The 19,914-nt window shown below is 39.4% G+C and overlaps 1 protein-coding gene across 1 annotated transcript; it reads right to left on the bottom strand.

Annotated features, from left to right (window-relative positions):
* Positions 1-3,143: 3,143 nt before the first annotated feature.
* Positions 3,144-15,175, bottom strand: det1 (DET1 partner of COP1 E3 ubiquitin ligase). The gene is made up of 9 exons (XM_083893375.1): positions 14,947-15,175; positions 13,970-14,220; positions 13,601-13,867; positions 13,306-13,518; positions 11,965-12,188; positions 9,421-9,550; positions 7,728-7,918; positions 5,174-5,365; positions 3,144-3,742 (listed from the first exon to the last, which is right to left on the bottom strand). Exons 2-9 carry the CDS (start codon positions 14,216-14,218, stop codon positions 3,553-3,555), a joined length of 1,656 nt encoding a protein of 551 aa, XP_083749501.1. The 5' UTR covers positions 14,219-14,220; positions 14,947-15,175; the 3' UTR covers positions 3,144-3,552.
* Between the last annotated feature and the right edge of the window lie 4,739 nt (positions 15,176-19,914).

The following is a 19,914-nucleotide window of genomic DNA, read 5'->3' as shown; positions in this document are numbered from 1 at the left end:
ACAAACAACAATGACACACAATGGCCCTCCTTAAGCCTCCATCTCGCAGATAGTATTCACCGCTGCTTATGTAAGACGGCGCAGCAGCGGCGGCGTCTCTCAAACACACACACACACACACACACACACACACACACACACACACACACACACACACACACACACACACACACACACACACACACACACACACACACACAGTCCACTTCTTTTTCATCGTTCATTTGTAAATACCAGTTTGTCTGTCTCTTTAAAACAAACACACACATGCTGTCCACTCTGGTGTGTAACCAGAGGCTGGGAGGACACTTAATCCCTCAGCACCTGCTGTCCATACCTCCATGACCTCTCTGCAGCTGCCTGTGTGTGTGTGTGTGTGCTTTTATTTGTCTTTAGATCTCTTTATTAAACATGTAAACAAGTTAATTTATTCACAATTGTGCGTTTATATCAGTTCTAAAGGAGGATTAGGCCAATTTGGACACTTAGTATGTAGTTTCTGTTCTGTGTGTGTGTGTGTGTGTGTGTGTGTGTGTGTGTGTGTGTGTGTGTGTGTGTGTGTGTGTGTGTGTGTGTGTGTGTGTGTGGTACTTTGACATCAGTTACTGCAAAATGAATCCCACAGATTGAGTCAGTACCACGGCTGCTCCATTATGGACAAAATAGTAGTCGCGATAATTTGGGTGAAAATTGAAAATCCGGATTACTCTGCGACTTGGACTTGACCGATACCACTTTTCTGTGTCCGATACCGATATCACAAACTCAAGTATCTACGATATCATCACGATATTTACGTCACGATACGATATTATCACAATATTTAAGTCACAACACCATACCATTATCACAAGATTTAAGACACGAGATTTAAGTCACGCTACGATAGCATCACGATATGTAAGTCACAATGCTATATTATCACCATATTTAAATGACAATACCATATCGTCACACTATCTAAGTCACGATACGATATTATTGCGATATTTAAGTCACGATACTTGTTATCGCGATATTTAAGTCATGACAAATCACAATGTTTAAGTCACGTTACGATATCATCACAATATTTAAGTCACGATACAATATCCCGATATTTAAGTCACGTTACGATATCATCGTGATATTTAAAGGGACAATGTGTAGTATTTATGGGTTAATATAACCCAAAATCCACTTTTTTATACATATTATGTGCTCCTGCATTGTCTAGTCGCTGTATTATATTCTTTGTTTCATTTTCGTAGTGTTTCAAAAAGTCATGTAAAATAACATGGTCGCAGGCCGCGGTTGCATAGCCACTGTTAGCAGCGAGACGCCATGTTTCTACTGGAGCCTGTAAGGACAAACGCGAGAGAACAAATCAAGCGTCTCTTTACTTGTAGCGGAAGTCCTGCCTCCTCTCTCTCCGCTTCGTCTGCTACGGCCGCGGTAGCTCGCCCTCTCCCTCACCTCACGAACCTCATCTGCTGACACGGAGAAAGACGACGAGGACGACATTTGACCAGCTGAGGATACCGTAGCGCTCAGGGAAGGGAGGGGGTGAGCAGAGGAGCAGGTCTTTGTTGTACATTTCAGCCTCTCCTCTAGATGGCACTATAAACTACTTACTTCACCTTTAAGTCACAATACATATTATCACAAGATTAAAATCACAATACGATATCATCATGATATTTAAGTCACAATATCATATAATCATGACATTTAAGTCACGTTACGATATCATCGCGATATTTAAGTCACGTCACGCTATCATCAAATATTTAAGTCACAGTACTCTATCATTCCGATATTTAAATCATGACACCATGTCATCACAATATTTAAGTCATGATACGATGTTATCACGATACTGTGAGATATTGCGATACACACAAACAATAGCTAGTGAGAGTGAGCACTTGGCACCATCTAGTGGACTGAAACGTCACTTGATTATTATTTTAACACAAATCCACAAAAAGTTGTTTATTTGTAAAAAATCGATACTTGATATTTCACCACACAAAATATCACAATATTTCACTGTGTACACACACACACACACATATATATATATATATTCATATATATATATACACACATATACATATATATAATTTAGTTGCTTGAAATGAAGTTGTAATTCCTTTATCAAACTTATTTCCCTTGTAAATAGCTTAATTATTCATAATCCATTTAAAGCTAAATTAGGTGTTACAGAAAAAGGGGTCCTCCTTTTTTGTTTTATAAAAAGATTCATGAAAAAACCCAAGCACAAAATGAAGCAGAATCTCTTGAACACTCTGTATGTGAACTATGGTCAAAAATGATTTCTGCTCTCCTTTTATTCTTAAAAGTGGTCAAAATTATAGGCTACACTCGCGGGGACTTTTTTATTTATTAATTAATTAATTTATTACACGTCCCAAAGGTCTGGACAGAACGCTGTGCAATAACAATAACAAAGATGAACTATTACCATACTGCATGTGTGTATTTTGATAATCCGCATGTTATTAATATTCTATCAATTCTTATATCATCTTATTTTTCATTTTTCTACCTTGTTCTTTGTCGTAAAAAGAAAAAAGAAGACAGAGACTTTCCTGGTCCATAAACGGCAGTAAAAAAATGGTCTTTTTAAATTTGCTCTTGTCACAATTTATACAGTGAACTGAGTCACAGAGGTTTATCGTGTTAAAAATAACGTGTAACGTTGTGGGAAACACGATGATGCCTTCACAAATAAAGTAAATAATATAATATAATGACAGGATGTGGATGCAGTCGTCGGATGTGATGGAAGCTTGATTTTCTAAATGTTGAACGTGCAAACTAAGACACAATAAAAGACACTTTTGTGAGGATGAAAGCAGGGAAATACACGGCTGAATATTTGGGAGGTGGCAGGCAGACAACACCAGGATTCTCCCTGCTCTTATTGGCCCATTAAAAACAAAAATTGTCGAGTACAATTTCAACAATTTTATTGGCGTAAAATATATACAGACGGTAAAATGTAAGAAAAAAGTTGAGCTGAACAACAATATAAAATGACACGTTCCTCGGTTCCCGGGAAAAGCAATCGTGAAATGAATGAACAGTTTTCGGAGCTCGGTAGAAGAAAAAAAAACACACCTTTGGTTTCTTCTAAGAAGTCTGGCTACCTACAGCTCCCTCCTCCGTTGCACATCAATCACCCTCTCTACATCTCCATTTACACTTATTCCAGCTTTCTCCTCCCCACAGGTCTCCTCTTTGTTCTGTGGAGGAAGTGGGGAAGAGGAGGAGAAAGGAAAGCGGCAGAATTGCTGCCTCCTTGCAGACGAGGAGGAGGAGGTAGAGTGACCACTGCGTGATGGAAGGAGGAAAGAGAGGAGAAAGTGTGGCTCCTATTAGACACAGAATGACTGCTGTTTCTCTGTGGAGGAGGAGGAGGAGGAGGAAGAGGGGCCACAAACTGTGTTGTGCCTCCTGATGGAGGACATGTTTGTTGTATTGTCACCGGTAACAGTCTGAAATTTTGATTTCCACACACACTCACACTCGCACAAAGTGGTTTCCTCACGCACAGACGTGCCTCATGTGGAAGTTGACCACGTACTCGGCGTTGGTGCGTTGCACAGAGATGGCAAACGGCTCAAAGGGGTGGAAGGTGAAGGCGACCAGGCGCCGCACGGCGTGATTGACGGGCCGGCCCAGCAGACCCGCCTGGATCTTGAACTTCAGGAGGCCGGAGTCACGGGCGTAGAACCTGGTGACGGAAGAGACAGAGTGACTGCTGTGCTGCTCTTTTTAAAAATCACAGAAACAAGACGATGAATGGTTAGAAATATCTACAGATGAAACTGAGGTTGATTATTTTCACAAGCTATTAATCTGTTGGTAACTTTCTGGATTAATCGAGTGGTTGTTTTTGGGACACAAAATGTCAGAAGACCTCAAAATGCTGAGGTTTTCAAATGAAACCAGAAAATATAAGGGCTGGGCACTAGGTTAACGCACATTAACGCATGACACGTTTCATGTTTACATGCCACGACACCAGAGTCCAGGCACTGTTTACCAGTTAGCTGTGTTAGCTCGTTTAGCGCCATTAGCGTACCTACAGTGGAACTGGAGCGGTCTGTTATTAAGGGGAAAGGACAGCGCTACAAATAACCAGCGTACCTGTGTACTGCGTATGTTTTTTTAAAGTTTATCGTTAGAGATTCATTTTAACAATTGGGAGTCACGTAAACATGATGTCATGCACGTCTTTTACCGGTCAGTCGTCTTTATTCTAACAATTTTGACTCTAAAACTTAGAATTCTGACTTTATTCTCAGAAGTGTCAATCACTTTAAAACCGATTCATCTTTGCAATCATTTGTTTTGGGAGCAGGAGCAAAAGTGTGGATGCTAAAAATCCATCTACAGATTAAAGTGGGCAACAGATTATTGCATTGATTCGTCTGTCAATAACAAATAACAGCACATACTGTTCAGTAAAAAAGCATTTCTCATTGTCTTCTTGGGGCCACAATGAGAAATGAAGGGAAGTGGAACAACATGAATGAGTGAATGACAGATGACCTGTCCTGGATTATTTTCAGGACAAATACCAGACAAGAGTTAAGAGTAAAAATGAAGGCTAATCCGACTGTCGCACAGTTGGTTGTTAACCTTTATTTGTGATGACTAGACCAAAAATGATTGCAACTATTGGCCCCATAAACACACACCTTTGAGTCATCAATCATTAGTTGACGTCAAATTCAAGCACTTTCCAGGACCAAATTCCTTTAATTCAAGGACGGAATGTGCTGACACAGCTTAAGATGGGAAGGCAACTCGTAGTGATTGTGCTTGGGATCTTGGTTCAAAGTCAGTCTTTGTTGTTTGTCTTTGGTGAGACAGAGAGCTTTGGAATTTCTCATCACATCATTTGTGCTCTCTTGCTCATCTTTACTCGCTCATTGTTCTGAGCGGAACATCACATTCACAGCACGGCGCATATTTACATCTCCACGTTTGGCCTGGTCTACGTACATCAAGCAATGCAGGGCAAGAAACAGTAGGTGCCATCGTAACAAACAAGGCAGATATTTATTTACCTTCCTTTCTTGCACAAAGTTCAAGCACTTTCAAGGACCCTTGGGAGCCCCCTGATTAAAGCTCAGTCATTTCCAGGACGAGTGAGTACCTGATAGGGTGGTCTCCACAGGTCTTGGGCCTCTCCATCACTGACACCCACTTGTCGTCGTAGCTGAAGAGGGAGAGGTCGAGGTAAGGGCTGCTGCTGTACGACTGCGCGCTGATGGGCAGCTGACCCAGCAGCCGCCGCACCGCCTCCGTGTGCCCGCCGTATTTGGCGTTCACTATGGTGTCCTTAAATCTGAAGGCACACATGGGACATCAAGTAAAATTAAATAAATAAATTTAAATAATTTTAATTATTTAATCAAGCTGCTGAACAAAAGACCTGCTTAACTGGGGGGGCAGTTGAGCCTTTAGTTAAAGCTTGAGCTTCAGCTACAGCTGTATCAACTCAATTTAAACATGATTGATTGATTAGAAAGATTTTCTTCTGTTATTCGACATTGTTTGTTTAAAAACATTTAAATTTAAATCTCCTAAAGGAACGTGACATGGCAGGACGCCAGTGTGTGCAGTGTCAAGAGATATCGGTAGCAACGCAACAAAGATATATATATATATACACACATACACACACATATATATATATATGTATACACACACACACATGCATACATACGTATAAATATATATATATATACACACACATACATACATATATGTATGTATATATATAAATATATATACACACATATATATGCATACATATACATATATATATATACACGTGACTAAAGAATGACTTGTAATTATGTCATTATTTCAATACCTGTATTTAATTATTTTGTTGTGTAATAGTAACATTGACCATTCACACAATTAAAAAAAACCTGTATAAACAAAAATAGTCGCAGTTATTTACAAAAACACACTTTACTTTGGTTTTTCTCTTTACAGCTGGGCAATAAATCAATAACGTATCAATATTGTGACGCACGACAAGGTACAATCTTAAATTTTGGACATCGTCACATCGTGAAATGGCATCTCTGATGTCTTTTTCCTGGTTTTTAAAAGCTGTTGTAGTCTGGATATTTAATAAAATATTAATATATGAGGAAAACATATTTAAAAAGCAGAATGTGACCATCATTGTTTCTCTCATGTGTAAATATCACTTTAACTAAACGTTAGAAACTAAATAAAATGATATAAATACTAAATTAAAGGTAACAACTGTATTTTTAGTACGTAATACAGTGTGGATATTTTATATTAAGACTATACTGCTGTACTGAGGATGTTTAGTCAGTGGCCTTGAGCTCAGTAAATATATCTGTTATACCTAGACAGAGAATAAAAATAAAGACATATTTTTATATATGAGCCATTATCACCCAGCCAAGTTTCCTTTTACTCGTCAGCCCTAAAAACTTCCACATTTGTCCCTCTCACCTTGTTTTGTGCTATAATATCTTCAGTCCTAAGGCTCTGCCTCTCTCTCTCTCTCTGTGAACTGGGCTTCGCTCTCTGCAAGTTGTAAGTGACACAAACATGGTTTTCTCAAATTAAACTGCCGGCTTTCCCTTCCTCCATCTCCTCCTTCTAGCGTCAATTTCAACGCTCAAATCCAATTCTGAGCTCTTTTTTCCCCTCAGTCGAACCTTCCTCCTCCTCCTCCTCCTCCTCCTCCTCCTCCTCCTCTCTTCACCTTCCACTGAGGATTGCGTCACATGTGCTGGTGAGTCCACAGAATTCAATCACACTGACCACCTCACATAATCTCACTTCTATATCCAGATTAAGTCCTCAAACTCCTTTCCGTCTCCTGCAGGCGATCACTGCTGATCTACTTCCCCTTTTTTACCACCTTCTTCAAATCCTTCCTGACATTTAGCTGCACAACATCAGGTTTTTTTTAATCTTTCCTTTCCCCTCCCTTTCATACAGAAACACTCGACTAGTCAGACTGCAATGTTTTCAGTGTACGGAAGAGGATTAGGGCCACAGGAAACAAACATTTGAGTTCTGACTTTAAACACTCAGAATTCTGACTTTAAAACATCGAACACTGACTTTAAAACATCGAATTCTGATTTTATTCTTAGAATTCTGACTTTATTTTGAAAATTCTGACTTTAAAACTCAGAACTATGGGTGCCCAGAATTCTGAGAATAAAGTGAGAATTCTTTGTTCAAAGTTAGAAATCATGAATTTAAAATTCAAAACACTGTGTTTAAAATTCAAAATTCTGTTTAAATTCAATGTCAGAATTCTGAGAATGAACTCAGACTTCCAAGTTTTAAAGTCAGAATTCTGAGACTAAAGTAAAGTCAGAATTCGGAGTTTAAATTCAAAGTCAGAATTCTGAGTTTAAATTCAAAGTCAGAATTTTGAGAATAAACTCAAGACTTCCGAGTTTAAAAGTCCTAATTCTGAGTTTTAAAGTCCTAATTCTGAGTTTTAAAGTCATAATTCTAAGTTTTAAAGTCAGATTTCTGAGTTTAAAGTCAGAACTCAAATATGTTTTTCCTGTATGGCCCTATTCCTCTTCAATGTGTGTTGGTTTTGTCTGGACAAATAATGTGATTCTACAGCACAGAGGGGAGGACGTTGTGCTGGTCGTCGAGTTTCCCTCCCCCGTACTGTCGCACCGTACCTTCTCTGGACCTGCCGAGCGTAGTTGTTGGACGAGGCCGAGCAGGGGAACTGCACGGCCTGGCTGTGCAGTGTGGCATTTCTGAAAAGGTCGCAGAAGTTTTCAAACAGCTCCAGCAGCTGGTCGGAGGTGTTCTCAAAGACGGCCAGCACCTCTGTGGACACCATGTTGTACACAACAAAGAACGACGGCTGAGGGAGAAAAGTGGGACGGGGAGGAGGAGGAGGAGGAGGAGGAGGAGGAGGAGGAGGACGAGATGTGGAGAGGGACAAAAAGAACACCGATATTGTTGGTTGTTGTTGTTTTTCTTCTATTCTGTAGGTAAATGATCTCCAACCATGAGCAGAAAAATATATATATTTGGTCTTTCAACACTGAAAAACTAGTGCTGGGCACTAGGTTAACGCATGGCACGTTTCCATGACGACTGACTGGAAAAATTGACGTGATGTTTTACGTGCCACGACATTAGCTGCATTAGCTTGTTTAGCGCGCCTACAGTCTAACTGGAGTGGTCCGTTTAGTAAACAAAAAGAGCAGCGCTACAAATAACCAGCGTACCTGTGTACTGCATATGCGTGCCTCTGTTTTTAAAGTTTTCACGTAAACATGACGTCACACGTCAGGTCAGTCGTCAGGGAAATGCGTCATGCGTTAACGTTGACGCAATTAACGCTCCCACCACTATAAAAAACAAACAAAAAGAGAGAGAAAATGCAGAAATCTAAAACCATTTGTGCAATAGTCCACATCATAACGTGAAAATAAACACTGTATATAGTACCATATTTATTTATTCTGCACTTTTTATTTTATGTTCTCTTTTACACTGCTATCGGAGATGCTTTTAATCTCATTGTACACATGTATAGTGACAATAAAGGCATTCTATCTTCTATTTTGATAATCAATAATCAGTTTTTCAAAATAACACAATGTATTCAGATTTTTCAGCTTCTTAAATGTGAATATTTTCTGCTTTCTTTGCTCCATAGAACAAAGAAATCATTAAAACTGAATATTTCCAGGTTTGAAAAACAAAGATTTCATGGACTCAACGATCATTTGACAGTGTGAATGTGCACAGTTTAAACGAAAAATCGCATGCACACAGACAGAATCTAAAACTCAAATTTAACTGTAACTTAATAAAAAAAATAAAGGTCAGAATTCTGAGTTTAAAGTCAGAATTCTTAGAATACACTGAGAATTCTGTTGTAAAGTCAGAATTCTATGTTTTAAAGTCAGAACTCAAATATGTTTTTCCTTTGTGGCCCTAATCCTCTTCTGTATCAGTGTGTTGGTTCTGTCTGGACAAATAATGTGATTCTACAGCACAGAGGGAGGACGTACCTTCTCTGGACCAGCCGAGCATAGTTGTAATAAAAAAAAAAAATATATATATTTTTTTTTATTTATTTATTCATTCATCATTTGTGAGGACATCTAAAAGCGAAGATCTTAAAAAATAAAATAATAAAACGAGCATTAATTAGATCTCTTTTGCCTTCACCAGACACGAGACACGGGACTGAAGAGAGTCTAAAGAAGAGACGTGTCCGTGGAAACCTGAAGAAAGAATCTCTTTCATTCAATGCTGGCGACAAAAGACACGAGAGAGGCAGGGGGAAGGCAACCAAGAGAGCAGGGGGAGGAATTCAGCGTGTGTGTGTGTGTGCGTGCGTGCGTGTACCTGCGAGGGGTCGGTGACTCTGAGCGTGACCACGTCCTCGCTGGTGTATTTAATGAAGAGGTGATGCTCGTCCAGCAGCTGCATCTTCCACATCCTCAGCCTCCTCAGCTGATCAAAAAACTGGAAGAATCTGACCGGAGAACACAGAGAACTAAACTCAAACGTCTCATATTCATGAACTTATGTTTGTCGTGTGTGTGTCGGTAGAGCTCGAGAATAATAATAAGTCCCTTTGAATGTACTTTAGACAAGGTTCTGATGCTGCGGCGACAGAAAAGAAAAAAGCAGGTCAACAAAAGGGGCCTTTGCATTTTGAAGCTAAAAGCTTTTTCTTACGTAAACAAAGAAGAACGACAGCCTTTCTGGTATGCGAAGGCCACCGTAGTTTCCCTGACACAAAGCGTAAAGGGAGGACGGTTCAGTCTCACCAGTAGGCGTCTCTAGTTCTTACACACTAGGCCTTCAAAGTCCTCGACGAATAAACTACCTGTAGAGCTGAAATCAGCACCAAATGTGACTATTTTTAAAATCTAAGCTCTGTTCTCATATCATTTCTATTACGACTAGGTTTTCTTGTATTTTTTATTAGAGCTGGTAGATGCACATAGATGTGGGTTTATATTGTATACCCATAGAGAGTATGTGCTGTTAGGACACAATATGCTCTATTTTATGAACGTTATACAATATAATCATTACTAAGGAAAGCACATAAACAATAAAAAGTAAAAATCAATCATTTAGACTTAAAATTGCATGTTTTAATATTTCCACTTACTATGTAATTGATATATTGAGTCTATATAAAACACAGCTGCCTCACCCTGCCTTAAATATATATATACACACACACACACACACACACACACACACACACACACACACACACACACACATATACAAACACACATATATATATATATATATATGTATATATATACACACACATATATACAAACACATAAATATCTATACATACACACATATTACATATTTAAAAACATTTTTTTAAATAATATGATTTGACAGTGAACAGAGAAACCTATTGGCTACAGTTCTGCAGAAAGAAGGTTTGAGCGGTGCATATGGCAGTGAAAAGACCATTAGGGAAATTGCACTATGTATTTAAATTGGAAACAACATATAAAAAAATATATATATTTTATAAAGGAAAAAAAGTTGTATGGAAATGAAACGCAGATGTGAAAATGATCTAATGAGCAGCAGATCCAGCAGCAGGTAACAGCCGAGCTCATTTATTAAACTCACCCACTTTACAGTGTCTTTGTTAATGGGTTTTTCAAGGCTGCTTTATAGACAGAGGACAAGGCGAAGTCTTAATGCATTTTCTCTGTGCCGCAGTAAAAAAAAAACCGTCTGGTCGCATTTATAACACTGTAAAAAGCAGCTCTGCTCTGCTGATGCACTGACAGCTCCGGCATTAAATGAGCCTGAAGGAGAAGACGGACACGGGTTGATATGATTTCCTCGGGTGTAAAATCTGCCCCTGGTTGTTTTCCACAGTGGTTTGATTCGTTGGGGGATCGTGTAAATACTGCAGTCATTCTCAGCCACCGACCACAACACAACATCGACATCATTTAGGTCACAATTTTGATTTTCAGTGGTCAAGTGCACATTTACTGTCTGGACCCTGCTCCTGACAAAACGAGTGGAAGGTTCCCGTGTTCCTACTGCACTGATGGATTTTATTTTATCTTATTTCTTTTCCTTGGAGCTGAAAGAAAATGCGTTTGATTCATTTTTATGTGAAACTTTGATGCGTTTGTTATGTTTTATGAGGTCTTTTTCGGGGGCTGCTGTCAATAAAACTCAGACTAAACACAGTCAGACAGTGGGTTGAATATATATATATATATATATATATATATATATATATATATATATGTGTGTGTGTATACATGTATAAAAATATATGTGTGTATACATGTGTGTATATATATCTATATATATATATATATATATATATATATATATATATATATATATATATATATACATACACACACACGTGTATATATAAATATGTATGTATATACAGTATATAGATATATATACACATATACTGTATATACACATATATAGATACATGTATATATATATATACATACATACATATACATATATATATACACATGTATTATATGTACAGTATAATATATAGTATATATACACACACACACATATATACACACATACATACACACACATATGTATATATACACACAAATATATATACACACACACGCATACACATATATATACATATACACATATATATATATATATATATATATATATATATACATACATACATACATACATACATACACACATACACACATATATACACATTTATATACATACATACACACACACATACACAGCTATTTGTTACTATACAAAGAAGATTCAAGAAATTGAAATGGACATAATAAGAAGTAGACAATTACTGAATAAGTGAGGGGGAAAAAGAGAAAGGATTGAAAAGAGGAGAGTGTAATTTAGTGTCATTTTTCATACCTCCTCTTGGCGGTGGCGCTGCCGTCCTGCTCGGCTCTCCTCCACAGGTAGACGAGCAGCCGGTGCTTCAGGGAGTTGATGGTCTTGTACATGTACAGGCGGGGGAAGCCCGGCTGACTCTCAGCCTGAGCCTCTGTGTAAACTGCCGACAGAGTGAGGAGGTCGTCCTCGTAACAGAAGCGCCCGATAGTCCTCGCGTCCAGGAACGTTCCCTCTGGAGTCACCTGGGTGAAAGCAGAGAGTCAAGAGCTTAAAAAAAGAGAGATTCAGGGACGCAGCAGCTCATATTCAAAAAAACAAAAAAACATTTTTTGTTTTACACGTTAAAGCTACAGTGATTTTTGTTTTTAATGCGTCTATTCTGTCTCCGTTTAGTCTTCATAAAGAGAAATTAAGTTACAGTATTCACATGCTGCTTCCTTCATCCTAAAATACACCCTGTCAACAATACTATCAGACCTAATCGAGGGAGTGATTGGGTGTATACAGAGGCAGCACAAGGATGTAGGATAGCAAGAAGGATTTATAGTATACCATGAAAATATTAACAGCAGAACTACGCAGGATTTTTACTCAAAAACAGATTGCGCCACAGAACAACAGACGCACACTCTCTTTAGCCAGCTATCGGCTATAAGACCAACGCAGCGATAGCGTTATTTTAGCAGAAAAAAAGGAAGCGAGGAAGAGGAAACAACTGTCGGGTAAACGTCGGACTGGCTTTTTTCAAATGGTGAGAATCAAAAAGCAATTGGATGGTGGCCCACCAGGCTTATAATGCACTGGGGGAAACCCTGAGTGAGGATAAAGTGGTCGACAATGGATGGATGTTCACTGTGGTGTTGTTAAAATATGTACTCCAAAACGGTAGGGGGAGCTCTATAGGGAAAAAGCGACCACACTTGCAAAGTTCCACTTTCAATTACTGTGTTTTTTGAGCAGTATGAATAATTTCTGAAACTTTTTGTGGACAGTTATTTTGTGTTTTCAGTTACACTCCAACCCGTTTGTGTTTACGCTTTATCATAACTGACATCATCTTTAACTTAACGTTAAAGGCCACAAGGTGCCAAATAACACTCAACATAAAGACAACACATCGTAAAAACAGTAAAATCCTATTTGATTTTCAGCAACAGAAAAACTTAAGGGAGAGACACAGTCAATGAAATCACATGTAATCACAGAAAAACACGTGGCCATTATTTGTATTATTTGTGCAACGTTGCCTCCAACTGTCCTGACGTTAAACAAATCACTTCCTGTGTGCGGTGCGGTAATGTCCCAAGTCACGAGATCTGAACACGGCTACATTCAGAGACACTGCAACACACTGCTCACCTGAAAGACGTGTATGGTCTGCTGCTGCACTGACAGCACAGCCAGGATGTTCCTGTAGAGGTAGAGGCCCTGGTTGTGGGACAAAATTATCTTGTCACACTTGAAGGACCTGGTGTCACACAGCCTGCCAGTGTGCAGGTCAATAATGTGGAGCGAGTAATCTTCGAGTGGGGACCGAGGATTTGGAGTCACAGACTCGTTGTTACGATACACCTAATGGGAGAGAAGAAATATGATATGAAAGAGGCAGTCTGGCCCAGAAATGCAGACTTTTTTCAGACTGACGTGTTGTTACCTCAAAGAAATATGGCGGCGGCTCCTCTGGGACGTACACCGCCGAGCCCACAATGACATATCTGCAGTCATCTGTAAAAAGGCTACACTCTCGGTTCAGGTGTTCACCATTTGAGGCCACATTAGTAACGTGGAGCAAGGAGAAGAAGCGCTCAAAGAGACGGCCGCGGATGTTGAGAGAGCGCTGGTCATTGGCTGTGAGGAGAGTTTCTCCCTCTTGGCCTCTGAGTAAGTCCTGAGCTGCCTGACAGCCTTGGTATTCATAAATCTGGAAGAGGAAAATTAATATTACAGAAAGTGTTGTGTTTGACGCAGACGGGAGAGAAAACGGACACAAAGACACAGAGCAGAGAGGTTGCTCTCCTCTTACCTCCAGAGAAGTCTGGTCTGAGGAGAAGGCGATGAAGCAGCGTCCATCGGGTGAAAACTTCCTGGGGAAGCAGGGGGGCTTCTCCACGTTGACCACAGTGAAGTTGGGAAACAGGTTCTGATGGAAGCAGCGCACTCTGTACCAGTGAGCTCCCGGCTGACCGGAGCAAATCCGACGCCTCTCCAGGCGATAAACCACATTCTGATTCTGGATCCGCCTGGGTTTCAGGGTCGGAGTGTCCTCGTCCATCGCTGTGATAAATGTGTTTCATTTAATCTCAAAGGAAAGTATTTTAAGCATGCACATGTAAAAGGATCTTACAATATTATTAACATTACTATGATGTATATTAGGGCTGCAACTAATGATTATTTTACCAAAGCTGGACATGACATGAATGTCTTGTCTTCAAAAACGATTAGTAAACTATCAAAAAAGTTGACTATTAATTTAGTAATCAATTAATCGAATAACAGTTGCAGCCCTAAAGTATATATTGAACTTTTGTTATACTGATATTTAAGACTGCAATAAGTGTTATTGTTTACTCACTCAGATGTTAACAGAAAATACAAGAACAGGTTAAGTGAATGTGTGAGAGTAATATTTTTAAAGTTTAGGTTCAAAACACAGGTAATTTTACATAAAACAGCATTACAAATACTAGTAATGTGGTAACATAACCATACTGATGCTGGTGCATCACGCCCACTAACTAGGACCAGGTTTTGGTTACTAATGAGGACTACTGGAGCTGAGAAATTAAGCCAGAAAAGGTCATTAAGAGCTAACAAATACAAGTGTACACACACACACACACACGATGGAAAAGTACATAAAAGTGAGACTTCCTGCTCTGTTCACAAGAGTTTGACGTGTAAACTGGGGCTGTGGTGTGAACCATGGTCCATATACTTTAAACACAAGAAAACAGTCACATTTATATAACATTTAAAACACAATAAGCAGAAACTCACACTCTCGCCGTGTGTTTTTCAGACACAAAATTGTACCACAACAACACTCTTGAGTCTGCTCCCTCCACGCTCAAACACAATCTCGCGTTAGCAGCGACGGCTCTTTAAGTTTCTGTGTGAGGAGCTCGTCAGTTAGCGGCTAGCAGTTAGCAGCAGCACCGTTAGCTCGCAGCTGCCGTTAAACGTCCCGCTGCTTGTCTTGTTTCGTAAAGTGCGACATTAACCTGTCGCATTTCTCTAAACCTCGTTTCCAGGCACCAGACAGCAGCGGTTTGTTGTTGTCAGCAGCGGCGAGTGGTGGAGGAAACGAAGAAGAAGAAGATGACGGAGAAGAAGAAGAAGACAGCGGCGAGAAGTAAGGCACAGAGGTAGTATTTTTTTAAACAGCGCCGCCATAGCTTCCTCGGGTAAAAAGTGGTACTGCAGCTTACCAAACCTGAAAATGGGACACTGGGAAGTGGAAAAGGCTACATACAGTCACTCTTCTACATCATTGTTATCAATTATAATAGTTAATAGTTATATAACCCTATGTTAAATAAATCAATAAATATATGTGGTAATTTAATTATGAATAAAGCTTATAAAAACGTAATATAGAAATAATAATAATAATTTTTTAAAATGTGTATGCGTCGAATAGCCAATATAATATGTGATAAAAATTAGAAAAAGGAGAAGGGGTAAAGATAAATGAGTTTAAACAGTTTTTTTCAGTCTAGAGAATTGGAATAATCCCATGAGAATGTGTAGTCTTGGGAGTTGTAATCCCAGTTTGAAGTTCACATTTACATTTTCTGGAGCGCGAGAGAGAGAGAGAGAGAGAGAGAGAGAGAGAGAGAGAGAGAGAGAGAGAGAGAGTAATAATGTCACGAAGACCCCACTGCTTCTGTGAACCCCATGTGCCAATTTACTGGATACACTTTTTTGGATAATTGCCATGGACTGAGGAAACTTGCATGGTGTCCACACGTTAAACAAAAGTCCACCTGCTGATCTCAGTCAAGTGCCAATTTACTGATCAGTCGGTGGATTTTGCAGGTGACGAGCGCAAGTGCTGCGGCAAACTTTGAACATGATTATAATTGCTTTCACTCAATTGGCAGAAGAGGAGGAAAAAAAATATCACAGAGACCTTTTGGCCACCACTTCACCCACAGTGTATTTGTCTGTATTGTTTGTTTAGCCAATTTAGGCTAATTGATTTGTTTATGACAGCACGCTTTGGAAAAAAAAAAGAAAAACCCGAACCCAGGTGACCGGCGTTTTGCTCCCACTAATGACGCATAATTAAATTATGATTATCCTCTTTCTTAGGAGACATGTTCTTATAGATTGACAATGGCTTTATAAAAAGGAAAGAGAAGAGAAGAAAAAACAATAACGCTCGCAGTACATTGGTTTTGGAAGACTGCTAATGGCTCTTTGTGCAATTATCCCTGACCAAAGAGTCTCATTCAAATGTTGTAATTTTCCATAAAAGCACATGTAGTGGGCATAAAAGGCCAGTTTGAAAAGAAGAAATGAATGGAAGGAAGGATGTGAAATTATCCACTTAAAAAATCTAATGGCATTTTCCTTTTCAACTATGTCTGATTAAACCTGTGCCTCATGACATGTGAGTGTGTGTGTGGGGTGTGTGTGTGTGTGTGTGTGTGTGTGTGTGCGTGCGTGCGTGTGTCTGTGTGTGTGTGTTTGTGTGTGCGCGTGCATGTGTATGCGTGTGCGTGAGTGTGTGTGTGACTGCATATGTTCCAGTGCTGCCTGCCATCTTGTTCCTTCAGAATTGTGTGTGTTTTTTCTCGTCGACGTTGCTTGTGTACAACAACAAAATAGTCCCCCCCACACGCACACACACACGCATACACACCCCCACTACCCCCCCCACACACACCTCATGCACACACACACGCACGCACACACTCACATGAACACACACACGCACGCGCACACACACACACATGCACACACACACACGCACACACACAACCAAATACACACACACACGCACACACACACATGCACACACACACATGCACACACCCACACCCACACCCACACACACACACACACACACACACACACACACACACACACACACACACACACACACACACACACACACACACAGAACAGAAACTACATACTATCTTCTGCCTGTTGTGTTATTTTCCTTCACTAATAAAGCTGGGTGCACAGGACCCTCGCCTCAGCTTTTAGCATCAGCCCATGAAGTAGACAAGTGATGGAGAGTCCATCTGAGTGTTTTTACACAATGTTTATTTACGAATCTCTCTTCTTTTTTCTTCCCCTCGTCCTTTTTGAGGCTTTTTGCAGCCCAAAGTGGACAGTTTCTATTCTTCCTCCGCTACTTCACATCTACTTGTGTCCGAGTGAAACAGCACAGACATTTTCCCTCTCGACTTTATGTTTTCTGCTCCAAAATAGAATCTTCAAAGTCTCCTACTTTTAACATCCAGGAGCAAAAAGGCTGCTTTAATAGACGAAGAAGAAGAAGAAGAGGGGGGGGGGGGGAGTCTTACATTTTAAAACTAACGGAGCTGAACTGAGCACAAAGTCTGCAATTGCAGTTATTATCGTCATTATAATAAGCAGAATGTTCTAAAAGAGCATTTGCATTAAGGGACGTCATGGATGAAAAGCATAAAGCAAATTCCCTGACACGATATAACTCCTATGTAAAAGCCACTTAGAAAAAGGTTATTCAAAGAGTGGGGAGAGTGAATAGAAAAGTACACATTGTTTTTTAAGGTTTCCTCCATCTTATTTCTTTTCCCCCTCTGCGCAGACATTTGTGTTTGGCATTTAATAAAAAGCTTTTTAAGTTTTCTACGCAGCCTAATTTCAGAGCACAACAGGATGTTTTAACGCTGTAACTTTGCCGTCCTTATGCACCTGAACTTCTCCTGTGTTTTGTCAAAGTGAATGATTTGGGATTTTTCTCCCTCCTCCCCTCCTCTATTATTCAGGGAAATTACAGTGATCACAGATGCATTATGGCAGGCCGGTACTGTGCGCCACGGACTCTGAGGTGTGGAGAAGGTGGGGAGAAAGAAAATGGCTTGAGTGGAAGTTGCAGCTTTGTCTTTTATTCTCCTGCGTGGACGGATTAATGCTGGAGCAGCGGGGGATCAGGGGATCCCACAGTTGTCTTTCTTGTTACAGGAAAACTGGAACTTGTGTTTATGTGCAGAGGGGGAAAAACATGCATTTTAAAGTACACATAAATACTGCAATTTGGTCCACATAAACAAGGAATTTACAAAACTAATACACTGACAGTAAATCTGGAGATAAATACACTGTAAAAAAAAACAAAAAAAAACAAAAAACAAGAAGAAGTAAGATCTTCGTTGGAAACATCACATGTTCAAGTATTAAAATATTCCTATTTTTTGAAAGGAAAACAGTTTTATTCAAGAAAATGTCAATTTTGAGGAACATAGTCAATACAATTGGACAACAGTGTGACTGAGAGATGATATCTATCTATCTATCTATCTATCTATCTATCTATCTATCTATCTATCTATCTATCTATCTATCTATCTATCTATCTATCTATCTATCTATCTATCTATCTATCTATCTATCTATCTATCTATCTATCTATCTAAAAGATAGCCAAAATTCTAGCTAGCTAGATAGTAGTGTTTTTTTGTAAATTTAGGCTTAGGTTAGCTAAAAGTGATCTATCTATCTGTCTGTCTATCTATCTATTTATCTAACTAGCTAGATAGGTTAAAGTTAGCCAAAATTCTACCTAGCTTGATAGCTGTTTGTTGTGACCAAAATGTGACGTCGACAGATTGCCAGCCACTGATTGGTCGCAGGTTGTCGTCACTGGAAGAATCATGAGCGTGACGTCACGAGACACAGGAATCAAAACGAACAATATGGAACTGTAGATTAAAGTTAAAAAAAAGACTTCAAAAAGCTGAAAACTTGCATTAATTCACCAACATTTAGCAAAGGTAAGGTCCAAAATCTCAGTCTGGTGTAGTTAGCGACTGCGTTGCCGAAAGGCGGCGATCGTGAGCTGAATCACAACCATTTCAGTTCAAGGACTCCGGGGGCGCAGGAGGTGCTGAACGATTCTGTGAACGAATCTTTTTAACAAACTAATTCTAATGATTCAGTTACAACAAAAACAACTGCTTTACAAGTCACTAGTTTGTGTGTTTGTGTCACATATAAAACAACGTTGAGGAGCTACTAAAGTAATGGAACATGACGTGACTGATACCAAACCGAGTAGAGCCAAGTCGTGCTGGAACTGTATAATGGAAAAGCAAATTTTTTTTTGTTATTCTGCTCACAAACAGACAAATAAATGGACAAAACTTATAATGTAGTAAGAAGAGTCATAAGACGAGTGATCTGATTATAGTGGTACACTATAAGTCAAATACATTTTCAAATAATAATAATAAAAAAAGAAATATGTCCTTTGTCTTTTTTCTTCAGCCTACTCTTGTTTAATTCAGATGAAAATGGTTACTCGGCCTCCGGAAACCGCAGATTTCAGGGGTTCTTGAGTGTAATTGGTGACGAGGGAACCCTCCTGCTAAATGTCCCACTTTTTTTGATTTCAATTTTCCTCAAGTGAGGCATAATTTTAGACGCGTGTTACCGAGGCAGGGGGAGGAAAAAGAAGGAGGAAAGGGTGAAAACGCGACGTCCGGCAAACACGTGTTTGTTTTCCAGCATATGATTCTGGCGCATGTTGGCCAAACATGGACATTTTGAATTATCCATTCCCTTTTCTCAACATCACGTCAAACAACAGAAAGATTTCACAGTTACAGTTATAATCCACGCTCTCAGAATCATGTCCACGTTGGTTTTTGTGGCATTCTTGTATTTTACATTGCCTCGTCTTTAAAGGTCCAGTATGTCATTTTCAGTATGTAAGGGTCCAATCACCTGATTGTATTAGAATTTGTT

The sequence above is a fragment of the Microchirus variegatus genome, assembly GCF_963457635.1.
Source record: "Microchirus variegatus genome assembly, chromosome: 8".
Taxonomy (NCBI): Eukaryota; Metazoa; Chordata; class Actinopteri; order Pleuronectiformes; family Soleidae; genus Microchirus; species Microchirus variegatus.
Note: the sequence above shows the minus strand (reverse complement) of the source record. Positions and strands in the feature narration are given on the sequence as shown.

What these genes read in the sequence shown, in the direction of transcription:
- det1 (XM_083893375.1), bottom strand. Translation starts at nt 14,218, where the DNA reads ATGGACGAGGACACTCCGACCCTGAAACCCAGGCGGATCCAGAATCAG. An exon ending in AGACCATACACGTCTTTCAG is followed by an intron (nt 12,189 to 13,305) that starts GTGAGCAGTGTG and finishes GCTTTCACCCAG; the next exon opens with GTGACTCCAGAGGGAACGTT. An exon ending in GCTCGGCAGGTCCAGAGAAG is followed by an intron (nt 5,366 to 7,727) that starts GTACGGTGCGAC and finishes GTGTGCCTTCAG; the next exon opens with ATTTAAGGACACCATAGTGA.